Source organism: Microchirus variegatus, assembly GCF_963457635.1.
Source record: "Microchirus variegatus genome assembly, chromosome: 7".
NCBI classification, from domain to species: domain Eukaryota; kingdom Metazoa; phylum Chordata; class Actinopteri; order Pleuronectiformes; family Soleidae; genus Microchirus; species Microchirus variegatus.
This window is the reverse complement of record NC_139808.1, coordinates 13,625,488-13,639,413: the sequence shown is the minus strand read 5'-3', so window position 1 is coordinate 13,639,413 and position 13,926 is coordinate 13,625,488. Positions and strand designations below refer to the sequence as shown.

Below are 13,926 nucleotides of genomic sequence, written 5' to 3'. Positions count from 1 at the left end.
CCACCAAAAGTTTGCCATGAAAAAGAGAAATGGTTATGAATAATAAAGCTGACAGTACCAGTGAGGATGCTACATTGTGAACTGGTGGAAGAAAGGGCCGACTGGAGGTGTTTACATTTTATTGAAAGATAATTATCAAAAGTGTTGAGCAACAGAGTGTAAATCAGACTTGACTTGAAAAGTAGTTATTATTTATGGTCAGTTCTTAAAACCATAGAGGATTTAATCATTAAGTAATGTTAATAACTATTAATCACATGTCATAGAGTAGTTAATCAGTACAATTAGTTGGGGCAATATTTAATTAACAAAATAACTAGGGATTAATTAATAGTTCCTTAATTAGATCCAAGAACTGACCAAGTACCTTGCTGTGGGTGTATTGTAGAGTGTGATCAAGATGCCAATCTGATTTTTTTTTTAGTTCCAAAGAAAAGTCCAGAAGTAATATTGAACGCACCTTCATTGGAAAAAAAAAAAGCATCCATAAGCCTGATAAATATATGTATTAAGTCAATTTTTTATTTTTCCTCTGTCATATTATATATAATGTTATATACATGTACAGTATGCATTTCCTGTCTGGGCTAAAGCAGATGTTTTCCTGGCTGAGCATCAAATCACAATTGCTTTTGGTTCTATATCTGCTGTGATTGGACAGTTTTCCCCAGACTGCATGTTCTAGCTGTCAATCACTAATGTCAGTACGAGTGGATTCAGTCAATTATTTACAGGAACATCCTTTTTACATGGTGTATAGTAGGATAAAAATGGGGACGTATGGGAGCTTGAGGACGGGTTGAACCTCAGGTCTGCTGCCACTCTTGTTACAGCGAACAGACCTGGTTAGCTGGATGTGATGTAAGTGATGTCTTTTTGTTGCAAGTCCCAGTCTCAGCACCTTCACTGTGTGCGCTTAAACACGTCCACTACCATGAGATGTTTTTCCCGTTTTCAAGATCACCCAGATATTAAGCGTGTGTCCCATTGACTGTTTACAACATCAGAGGAAACTGTTATTGTGGTGCCACTAACTCTGTGTATGAGCACAGAAAGAACCCTCTTTAATCACATTTGCTATGATTCTGGAAAATATGACATTTTTTCTGCCATCATGCCACAAGTTCCATAAGAACATGGAGAACTAAAACAACATTGGGTAGAAGATCTACTATTATTATTATCACTAATTATTATCATTCACTCTCTTTTATAACCATTCCTTATTTAATTGTTTTATAAGATTAAACTAATAATACAATAATAATGCAGTGATTTAAAACTTGTTGAATCCTATAAGTCCATTGTTAGCATAAACAAATATTTGCCAGTTAAATGTAATTGACAGCAGCACTTTTTTTATCTGCTTCTGTCAGCAGGAAAAGTGACAGGTGCTTTGAAAAGTGTCTTGTGTTTTCTTTTCACATCACTTCTTCATTTATCATGCATGGTTTGTCTAAATGCAAATTGTTGTCATTATTGTTTTATCTGCTCACTATTCTAGGCTTTGTCGTTTTTATGTTCGTTTCACTAAAACAAAAAAGGAGGGGGACGCATTTTGAGGTGATGAGGTGTTTTTTTTTGGACATCTTGATTAGGGGTAAAGTTCATCATCATCAGCATCAGCCGCAGCATATTTTAATTCAGAGTTACTTAAAAAGTTTGGAAGTAAAAATATGTTGAACCATAATAGGAGGCACACGGTGCATCCAAACAGCACAACAAGTGAATCATTCATGTGTCCTTGCACAAGATAAGAGCCTAATTATGAAGGAGTGCTCGGTGAAGAAATGAAAGCCTTTTTTTTTTCATCTGCATTATCAACCTCTGCCCGAGTGCTGCTGCTGCAGCGGCGGCGTCTGACACCCTTGCTGTGACTCATTGTTGTAGCACAGTGCTACAGAAAACCCTAAGAAAGCACATTGCTGACTTGTCCACTTGAAATCCCCCACAGGCGTCTCGCTCCCCGAGCGAGGCCAGATTAAGATGCCGGTGCAAGAGACGAGTTAATCCTTCAGCTCTCCCTGCACTAGCCTGCTTGTATGGCTATGAGACTGCTCACTTGCTCAATGCTCCCTGTGCAATTAGCTGATCTCTACCATCTTGCACACACACACACATTGATGCACGGTAGCAGCAATTAGCTTGTCACAAGGGTTATGCACCTGCCATCCACTTTCTGTCACTTCTACTAAGTTGGAATCTACCCTGTCTCATCTTCTGTCTTGCGCTCCCTCTCTCGACCCCCGTTTCCTTTCAATTAGCTCAGCTGCTAGGAGGATCTTTTTCTTGGATTCATTTATCCAGGGGGCCACATGGTGGAATAGTGGTTAGCACTGGTGTCTTTCAGCCAAAAAGACCCAGGTTCACGACCCAGTCAGAAAAAGACCGTTTCTGCACAGTTCTCCCTGTGTCCAAAAACATGCAGAGGATGATTGGACACTCTAAATTGACCGTGAATGGTACCAGTGGCCATCCAACTGTCTTTGTTTCATTTTCGTAGTGTTTCAAAAAGTCATGTAAAATAACATGGTCGCGGGCCGCTACTGCATTGCCACGACGCCATGTTTCTACGGGAGCCTGTAAGGACAAGCGCGAGAGAACAAATCAAGCGTCGCTTTACTTGTAGCGGAAGTCCCGCCTCCTCTCTCTCCGCTTCGTCTGCGACGGCCGCGGTAGCTCGCCCTCTCCCTCGCCTCACGAACCTCATCTGCTGACACGGAGAAAGACGACGAGGACGACATTTGACTGGCTGAGGATACCGTAGCGCTCAGGTAAGGGAGGGGGTGAGCAGAGGAGCAGTTCTTTGTTGTAAATTTCAGCCTCTCCTCTAGATGTCACTATAAACGACTTACTTCAGTAGTTTTATGTTAACTGTTTCTAGACAGTAAACAGGCAATGTTGAAGCAATCCTAAAAGCAAAAAAAGTGATTTCAGTGTTTAGTGTCGGAGGTCCTTAAAAGCAATTTCTCAAGTACCTTCTCATAGAATTTAACGTCGTACTCCAGAATTACTCCGTTGGGCTGGTCGGGCTCATGCCACAGCAGAATCACACTGTTCTGACTGGTGTTCTCCTGGCGGATGGCTATCACTTCAGAGGGGGCTGCAAAGGAAACAGGAGAGTTAAATATAATCACATATACCAAGGTAAAGATAAACAGATACAATAGGGCAAATATATTACCGCAGTTAAAATGTTAACTATGAATAATTGCATATTTAACTTAAAGCCAAAATGTTTTTGGCTTTATTGGGCTATCATTTCTTTAACAACCTTTCAGCAGAATGTAAAACAAGTAATCTGAGAGGGCACTGAAAGAGGGGCACAGTGCAATGCATTGATACCTTAAATGTGGAACACGGCCCCCCTGGTGGACTATGAAGGTATCACAATTGAGCCATAAGGGGGCATAAAAATAAAACAAACTGAAAGCATTTTATGGATAAATTATAGAGCACTTTGTTTTGTAACGTATGCAAAGGTGAAATACACTTGCTGTTTGTAAATCACTTCACAAAATGATGCAAATTCAACAAAACCTTGAGTGAACTCAGCCAGTAAAAAACATGATATGCTTTTAAAGTCAAATGAACTTCATCTTACAGTTAAGATAATGCAGAGGCCTGATTCAAAGTTATGATGTTGTTTTCTGTCCATTATTGACACATAACATAAAACTTTCAGTAAGCCACAGAAGATTTTCAGAATTGACCATGATTCTCTTAAATCAGGGGCTGGTTGCTGTAAACCAGTCCTTCTCAAATAGTGGGGCGGGCCCCCCTGGGGGGACGCAGTGCAATGAATTGATCTGAAGATTGTTACAGAGACGCTGTGATGACTGACTATATTTCTGCTTTGAACAAAGTGTGAAAACAGTCCTGCAAAAATGGCCTGCATGTCCCCTATTTTTTCTCTTTCAATCTCCCTCTCTAGGGGTCACCACAGCAGAGCACCTGCTTTTTCAGTGATGCGCAAAATTGATTTGGCAGAGATTTTTTTTATGTCGGATGCCCAATACTCCACCATTTTATCCAATGGCAATAGGAGTACAGTGGATGTGCCCCTGCAACTTATGTATGTATAAATATATCATATAAATATATACATACATGTGTGTGTGTGTATATATATGTATATATATATATACTATATTCCTTTCAACTAGTCCATGGGCTGCATTTAAAAAAAGGAAACTAAATGTGCGAATACTTAATCTACTGATTAAATCAATAGCTTTTACAAATGAAGCTCTCTCTCCTCAGTGGTGACGGGATTTACCTCTGCCAGCTCAGCTGTAATTACCAGTGTGTTACTTTCAAAATTAAGCTTTTTAAAATAACCAGAGAAACAATCATAATCTAATAACTACCTCAGAAATTATGAATCAAAGTTATTCTGCAGGGAGAACTATAAAAAAATGGTTGTATGTGAAATATTGTAATTAAACCTTGCCTTTAAAAAAGAAAGAAAGAAAAAAAAGCCAACTTTTTTACATCTGTAGAGAAGACAGTGAGATAATAAAAAGATGGTTGAAGATGAAATCTATTCTTGCAGTAAAATACTACTTTTCTCATTAGGTTTCTAAAGGAACAAGGCTGTGACAGAATCACTGAGTACAGCTATAAAGTTCTCAGGTTACAGTTGACCTTGTGCAAGTAGTTCTCCCAAATGACCTCACAAGTTTTGATCTCCAAGATCCCTTTGAAACACAGACTGAGAGTCAATCACAACGGGTGTTATATCCTTTGATGGCAAGCTACATAATCCACATTAGTTAGCTCTTCTGACTCCATAACTGCTGAATCAACTTAAGCTATAAAATCACTGATTTATTGGTTGTGTTCAGCCCTCTCAAGTTTATTTTAATTGCTGGAAACTTTTCTTTTGTCAAACTAACTGACAAGCTGCAGCAATAAGTTAAGTTTAGTTTAAAAGTTTAAAAGTTAAGTTTGAGTGCAAGTTAGACTGAACACTTTCGCATGAATCAGAATGTAAATGAGGTTGTTAGTATTAAGCCAGTATGGAGCACAGAAGCGTCAGAGTTGGACATGAGTATTATTTGCTGACAGTGGCAGCTGCTCCATCGAGTCCTTATAGAAAAAAAAAAACAGTATATGCCACAAATTGTTTTTCATTATCAGCACAAAATGTCCTTGAGACAGCACATTTATATTAAAGATTGTTTTTTTTTCTTTCAGTAATCTGACAGCAAATAGATAGAAAGTGAGAAAGAGGGAGAAGGAGAGAGAAAGATGTGTGTGATCATGGACCACGACTCGATTCACATTTAAAATGATGTAGCTGCAGGTTAGCCATCGACAAGGCCAAAGGCTTCTTTTGGGTAACTCAACAATGAGTTATTCAAGGTCAGATTAATCCAAGAAGAGAACAGGTACTGTACATAGTATGTCATCAGAGCCATTTTGGATTGCCAGTAGCATAAACACAGGTTTTTCTATTCAACATTTTTTTTCCTGTCCTGTCTCCTAAAGTCATTTCATACTGCAGCAATCAGCGACTTGCAAACTGCATGTTTCTGTTGTTGTCAGCACCTCTGAGTCTGAGACCACAGTTCTCTGCTGGAAAATAGTGGATCGTTCCCCTCAGTTTGGAGGACGCTTTGCTGCTTTAAGTAGGAGTTTAAATATCTTTGGGTCTTGAACATGAGTAAGGGGGAGGATAGTACAAAAGACGATCAGGCAAATCAGTCGTAATGGGAGCATTGCAGTGGATCATTGTGATGAAGAGTGAACTGAGCCAAAAAGCAACACTTTTGGTTGGTCTTTGTTCCGACTCTTATCAATGGTAAAGGCTGAAAAAGTGGAGCCATTTTTCTCCATCATGCTGACAGCGGCCAGTTAAGGTACAGTCATCTAATTGGGACATCTCTGGGGTAACTTTTGTTGAAGATTTTCCTGGGCATGTCCAACTGAAAGCAGAACTTGGGGTATCCATTTTTGGGGAGACTTGAAATGCTGTGGGATCCCCATTTGAGGAGATGGACAATGTTGAACGGTAGGGGAATATTTGGAGTAACTTCCACCATAAACAATCCAGGATAAGCAGAATGGATGAGGAATTATTCCGATAACGATACACACTACTCTACACTGTTTTTTAACGGACAGAGAGGTACAGGACAGAACACAATGGGATACATCTTGTTTACTTTATACATTAGTATTGTCAGAGTCATGGGGGGGGACTCTCCTACACTATGTTGGTGAAGCATCGTAACTAAAGTTGCTGTTAATTATTAGTTAAATATTTATATGAATCCTACTATACATTATATTTCAGTCATCAGTGTAAAATAGCTGCATACTTCCATCACCAGTCTCTGCTCAGTGACATGGGTCTCTCGGTATTAGGGCTCTGTGAATCTATCAGGAACTTTTCCAGAATCCAACAGCATGTTAATAAGGTGCTTTAAATGCACTAATATTTGCTTCCATTTAAAACAATAACAAAAGACGCCAGCAAGCAGTGTAGAATCATGGGATTAGTTGTCTTGTTTGGATCTGCTGTGTGTTTGTGAGTTAGGGTGCGAATGTCCAGCAAATGGCAACAAAAGTTTGTGATCCATAAGTTACGAGCACACACAATAAATAATACAGACAAAAGACAAAGAAATTTAATTCTTCTGAACCCTACCTGCCTGGTTCGTTGTGATGTTGACCAAGACATACGGTGACGGCTCATTACTCAGGTGCGTCACCGCATTCATAGCCAGGATGCGGAAGGAGTAGTTGGTGTGGGCCACAAGGTTGAGAACTGTCACCCAGGCCTCTGTCAACCCGGACTGGCGGGGTATAAATCGAACCGCTGCGGTGCCCGAGCGCTCCACCATCGCTCCTCCACCTGCCCCGATACTCACTCCTCCACCTGCCTTGCCTCCACCGGTGCCTCCCGGAGAGGATGTGCAGTCCTCACAGGGCCCTCCTTCCCCAGAGCATTTCTGACACAAAATGCTGTACTGCAGGTCGCTGCGACCTCCTGTATCGAAAGGGCGATCCCATTCTAAGTTCACCGATGTCCCATTGACCGAGGAAATGACGCTTACTGGAGCAGATGGAGGCCCTGCAGAAAAAAAAAAGATTTTTTTTTCATTTACAGGTCCATTTATCGTCCAGTACAGTGATTGTATTCTTCAGGCATGGATAAGTTCAGCACATGATTCAGTGGTTGCTGTGGGTGTGTTTGTTTATACATGTCTTTGGACTACTTTGCCGTGTTCTTGCCTGTGGGACTGGGTGATCTTGTGTTAGCATGTGTTTGTGCTTACGGGAGCATGGAGCTGCAGTTGGGTCATCTGCCGCTCTGTAGTAATTGGAGTCGCAGGGGCAGGAGAGGGCGGCTCTGGTTTCTGAGTGGCTGTGCTGGGGACATTTACCACACAGTCCATTGCCTGCCACCGGCTTATAGAAACCCACCTCACAGGCTGCAGAGAGAGAGAGAGAGAGAGAGAGAGAGAGAGAGAGAGAGAGAGAGAGAGAGAGAGAGAGAGAGAAGACAGAGATAGACAGAGAAAGAGAATGAATACTTATTTTTTGTATATTATATACATCGAGTAAGTGGGGAACTTTCACAAATAGACCGGTGCACGTCCATGTTCACTGAAGCCATAATAAAAGAGAGAGTGAGTGCAGCCAGGAAGACATGAATCACAATTTCATAGTATGCTGTGTGCATATAGCGCACCGCTTCAACTTTTTTCAAAACTGTCATCTCCTCCGATGCATTCATTTTAGGATAGAGCTATCTATGTATAATTACAGGCCTTGTAACCGTAGAGACCGTGGAGCAGGAGAGATGAAAGTCTGTCCTTTCTGCTCAGATTTGGGCTGAAAAGACTCTGCACTGTTGATACTCCCAGTGAGACCATCAAAATCCAGACCGTGTTTCAACCTTATTCAGCTTCTCTGATAGATATTCACTTTTAACTCTGCACTGATTAATAATGGAGGGCACTCTGATAAATATATTCTCTTTCCAGGCAGTTAATAGGCTTCTGCTATGGTAAATGGGGCAGGGTTAAACCTCGGATATCGCAGTAGACGCGGACGTGCTTATGTTTGCTCTTCCTCGCAGGGTAGTTTATTTCTTTGTGTTCGTTTACAGATGCTGTGTTTCGACCTCTCCTTGGTAAGTTCATAAAACCATATTTAGCGTTCAGACTTCAAAGGTGCTAAAAAGACCCATAACATTGAATAATCAACACAAGTGAACTGATAAAGTGTTCAAATGTACTGTGGATTTATAAGATTAGTGAAATGTTCACATTTTTGTACCTATAAATATGGATTTAATTCAGTATGAATCACACATTTCATGAATGTTTAACTATTCTACTATATTTTATATTGCGTGTAATAATAATTTATTCCACTGTTGGAACCTGTAGTTAACCCCTTTTTTAAATCATTATATGTGCAAGAGTTAACACCATTCCCTCACTGAATGGTGTCATAGCTAAACAAAAAACAGGTTATGATTCCTCACTGGTGTCCCAACGGCAAATACCATCAGTTGTTTTTATTGGTACATAGTGTACAGAGGTGCCACTGCCTGGTTTCTATGGCAATGAGAAGTTGTCCTGCATAATGCATAAGTAAGTTTGAGAGGCATGTAAAATTGAAATGGATATTTTAAATAAAGAGACGAAAGGCAGATTGGATAGATTCAAAAATAGTAATAATAATAAAAATCCATTCAAAAAGAAACAAATACATTATAGTTAAGAGGTTATGTGCAAAGCAAGACTTCTAAGGTACGAGTATAAATGTGGATGTGTTGTGTTTTTGTCTTGCTTAATATCATACTTAAACATTTAAGACCAAAACAAGTCTTTTCCAGATCATTAATAATGCTAAATTGTAAATTCCATCTTGCTGTCTGTAGTATGACATGCACTTTGTACGAAAACTTAGTATGAAACTAGGAGAAGATGTCTTAATCTATGCGTATAGCACTGATAGTGGGAAATTGAGTCTTTAATTGATTTGCATTACATTTGCAAGGATTAAAGCTTCAGGGTTTATAACTGTGAGACTTACAATAAGAATAATGTTCGCGTACTAAAATGTTCACCACACCATATAATCATACTCTCACATATGGACAGAGATGCTCATTTATGCAAGCACACAAACACACACACACAAACACCCTACAGATAAAGAGAATGATGATGGGGTAGTGCTCCTCTCTTTCACTGCCAGACCCATGGAGCAATATTTATCCTAGACCGTTCGCTCTTCTTGCATTTTTTAAAATCCTGTTAATCCCTCCATGCTTTGATGTTTTTTTTTTGTGAAGCTCCCTAAGTTGAAAAGCAGGTCACGATAAACATCGCAACAGCTAGTTCATCAAGGAGGGAGGCAGCAAGAGCTTTGAAGTCTTTGACAGATTCACCTGGAGTTTTGCACACACACGCACACGCACACACACGCACGCACACACGCACGCACGCACGCACGCACGCACACACACACACACACAGAGGGTATATGGAAATGTAAGAGCTCAAACACAAAGGGAGGGTGGGAGGTTCTGATGCAGCCACAGTAACCACACAGACAATGAATTTATCAACACGTGAATATGCAAAGGGACCACGGAAGGCGGTCGATGTCAAGGCCAGCTATTTTAACCTTTCACTTCACTTCTGATGTGCTGTTCATTTTGTGGAAAATTAGATTTACAGTATAAAAAAAAGGTAGGAAAATAGGAAATGCAACAACTGGAGAGGATTGTGAGAGAGAACTGAGATAAAACAATGAACATGCTCTATAATTACCATCTGCCTACAAGTGATGTTGGTAGTGAAGATGAGCAACATTAAACAGGCTCTGCTGGACATTTACGATTTCCTGCATCCAAACTAGCTGGACAGCCCAGAATGCTTTTGCCATTCAGAGCTGAATGGCAAAAGCATCTGTGCAATCTGCACAGATACGTTTAAGAGAGTTATGTGACAATTTTACTGGGAGTAAAGGTGTAATAATTTAAATATTGATCAATAAAAGCACCTTTACCAATGGACATCAATATGATGTATAGGCATAGATAGTTATACCCTTAGTCTGTTCTCATATTGGCTGCTGTGTTATAAAGAAATCTTACAAATAACTATTCTAATAATAAATGATGATATGATGATATCTCACAGAGGTGAAGTCACGTCAGTGAAGAGGGTGATAATTAACCTCATAGAAGCAAAAAAAAGTTATCAGAGACATATCATATGTAGTTCAAAATCAAACAGTTGGCGAGACTGCAGAAAAGCAAACTTGGGGCACACAGGAAAACTAGTTCATGGTTGGATGTCACAGACTGTCGAGCACATTTTGTGGGTGACAAGAAAATCTATTTGCATAGTGAAGGGGGGGGGGGAAAGTGACTGTGTTACTGCACAGAAAGTCAAGAATTCTTCAGATTTTGATTTTGCTGAAGCACAGACCCTGAAGAACAATACATGTGTAGCTGTCCAGATAATCATGTTGTGGCCTGTATGTTTGAAATGTGGAGTGTGAACAGAAAAAGCAACGGACATAAAATGAGAGCTTCGGTGTGAAGTGAGTTTTAGTACACGCACTTTACACAGAATGTGTGTGTGCTCATGTGCAACTGCCTGTGTGTTGCCTGGCATGTCAGTGCCTGTCAAATGCAGAGCACTCGCTACAAGAGAATTTGCATTACAATTAATCTTAATAGCTGCGTGCAGCATTATGTGCTGACCTTGATTTATTCCCTGTAAAAGCAGGTAAATAAATACACTGGAACATGGAGGGAGTCGGGAGAAACAAGTCATCTTTCCACACGTGAGGAGACTGCAGTCCAGGTTGGCTTGACAAAGCTCACGTTTAGTGTACAATGTGGATGTGAGTTCAATCTATGAATGAAATAATGAGCACTAAATGCATTTATTTGTTAAAAAAAAAAAAAAAAGGGCAAAAACATGAACGTTCCTCTGTTCTATGGAAAAAATTAGGTCTGTTTAATTTCGAAGAAGCAGTCCAGGTAGATTTTAGCTCTGAACCTGCACAACCACCATTTATGGTATAACAAATCCAGCTGAATTACATACATTTTCTCTGGTGGTCATTAATTAACTGTGCTCTGTACTCGTTTGACTCCATTGGTTATTTATTAATGGCAGTCCAGTAGAGGCTGTATTGCGATTTCTTGGTCTAAGTTATTCTGCTTAACTTAAGGTTATAGCACAGTGCGTATTTTTCTCACAATGCAGTTTTCAAAGGTTTTGATGCTTTAGAATTGAACAAATGTGAATCAAAAATCTCTCTACTTTAGTATCAATTTGTGTTCCTGATCTAAAAGCTGTATGTCCAGTAAACTGTAGTCATACTGTACGAAATGTAAAATTTCATTCAAATTATTAAAGCTCCGTAAGCCAAATAGCACTAGATACAAAACATTTATTGCATTAGATACAGTCAGCCCACATCGCCTCCCACAAATTGACCCAGATCAGCAGCAAAGAAACGTCCTGATTAAAAAGTCCCCCCCAAAAAACCTCTAAAGCCAATAATCCACTTTAAAATCCCAAATGTTTAAAAGTAAAAGCCAATGAAAACTGTTGAAAGAATGTTTATTTTCTTCAACTTTTGCTAGAAGGCAGAAGCATTTCTCAGAAAAAAGGAGGTATTAGTGAAACAATTAAGAGAACCATGGCGTCATTAAACATTACTCTGCTTTTATATTGGTTTTTTTCCGACCTCAATGTTCAACACAAGTCCCGCCAATGTATGTGTACTATTAAAGTATAAATGCTTACTTGCATGCAAAACAGACACATGCAATGTTTCAGTTTTCTTTGTCTTCTGCCATGGAACCCCTCTCTGTGTGCCACAATATCTCTACCTCTGAAAGTCAAACTAAAGACATAGCACATGTATTTTATCAACTGGATGCAAGTATCAACACTATTACGCTGCATTGTTCAACAATAGAGAAGAGAGGCAGATATTTATTGACAAAATATCCTAATTTTGTATTAACCTATGAGCCTGATCTGTTGACACAAGCAAATATAAAAGTTCCATGTGGTCTTCAGCAACACATCCACTTCTGACGTCCTACACCACGTGCCGCGTTGACCTTGTAAAGGAAGTGAACACACACCAACATCTAGTGACAAAGTTAGCCAAAGGCTCCTTAGCCGGGCTCCCAAGGGAACGCACGGCACGACTAACGAGCCGCTGAAGCTGTCGGAATGATGGATGAACATGTCGGCAAGATCAGCTGTGGAAATGGGACACTCACCATCCACACTGTCCCTCCTCTTACAATACTAGTCCAGACACTAACAGCTGGATTGTTCCACCGCTGCAACCTGTTAAACAAAGGCCCTCCTCCAATTTATGGTTAGGTTGATTTGCTCCGTGCTGTGTGCAGGGGCATGGAGATAGATGACCTTGGCGAGAGGAAGGACGAGACTGATTAAGGGTCTTTACAGAAGGATATGTGGATTAGTTCAACATGAATGTGTTCAGGTCATTTTGTAGCAGCCTATTTTAAAAAGATATAATATATATATATATATATATATATATATATATATATATATATATATAATATAATCAAATGATGATAAAAACAATGGTGTTAATAATATTAAAGCAAACAGAGCATCCATATCGGAATAGTATCAGATTATCGGCATCTATCTAAAATCAGGTATCGGGATCGAATCGGAAGTGAAAAAAGGTGGATTGGTGCATCCCTAGTTCTGTCCATGTGAAAAAGCATTTGTTTAGTACCTGGAATGCTTTTGGCAATATGATTACAACACTTGAAAAGCTCAGTCTACCCTGAGAAAAAAACTTGACTGACTGCTTTTATCATTTCTAATTTTGCAAATTATAAGGAATATTGTGGTTAATAATAAAGGATATCAACACCCTCGTTTAGCCTCATGATTAGAACTTTATTGTGGGATAATTTTCTGTTAAATGTAAGGGCTGCAAAAGTTATGTTACGATGGTACTGTTCAAGAATAAATGTCATTTATACACAGGCCGATGCTGACATTTATATGATTTTAAGCCATTTACTTTACTAAAAGCTATTTAGCACTAATTAGCTGAAAAATAAAGTGTACCTCGCTTATTCAGTAGCTTCCTCAGCAAAAAAAACAATGCGACATAATGCTTGGTAATAAGCGACGTTAACGAGGAAGCTAATGTGCATTGTACTTCAAAGCTCTTTTTGCATTGTACGGCCAATTTGTGGCTGCTAATCAGTGTTAGCCACTCTCAAACACCAGGCTTTAAATGATCTGCTAATGCACGTTCACGTTTTTGCTTTTCACACTTTCACAGGCAGATCCATTTCCTCTGCTGCGAGTTGCTGTTGGCAAATCCAGCATTAAAAAAGCAATCCACCATGGTGCAAGCTGGCTTTTAATGGGGATAGGAAATGGCATTGTGATTTGGTTGTGGTTTATTACATGTTATGCTCCAAACAAACCTGCAATTAATTAAGAAGCTCAGTAAAAGCCTTTTGAATCATACACCTCATGCAGCGACATGTTTTTTTTTTTTTTTAATTGATTTGGACACACCAGGAACATAAGTCTCACTTATTTATGATCTGATAATTAATCACAGAGCAGATCTATGTGCAGGCTGTAGCAACAAAGCATGCAATTTAATTTGGGCCGATAACAATAATCACTTCAAAATGTATATGTGCTTTCTTCCGCATTTCAGCGATAAACACAGTTGTGGGGAGAACATCATATTTCATGGCATTGATTTTGAGGTAAACAGCATTTGTGTCTGCCCGACGAATCTGTCAGTCCAGATACAGACCCTGCCTCTGTGTGCGTCTCTGATGGCCTCCCTGCTGGGTTCAAATCAATTCCGTCAATGAAGCCATCACAAAGGAAACATTATCGTCGT

General features: G+C 39.6%; 1 protein-coding gene across 1 annotated transcript in view; it reads right to left on the bottom strand.

Moving 5' to 3' along the window:
- The window catches only part of epha8 (eph receptor A8), a gene marked incomplete at both ends in the record, with an annotated part of 97,587 nt that overhangs the window by 17,827 nt on the left and 65,834 nt on the right, over positions 1-13,926 (bottom strand). Inside the window, 3 exons of the mRNA XM_083892158.1 lie at positions 2,979-3,103; positions 6,656-7,081; positions 7,287-7,442. Coding sequence (XP_083748284.1) covers positions 2,979-3,103; positions 6,656-7,081; positions 7,287-7,442 — 707 coding nt within the window. The remainder of the gene's footprint in view (positions 1-2,978; positions 3,104-6,655; positions 7,082-7,286; positions 7,443-13,926) is intronic.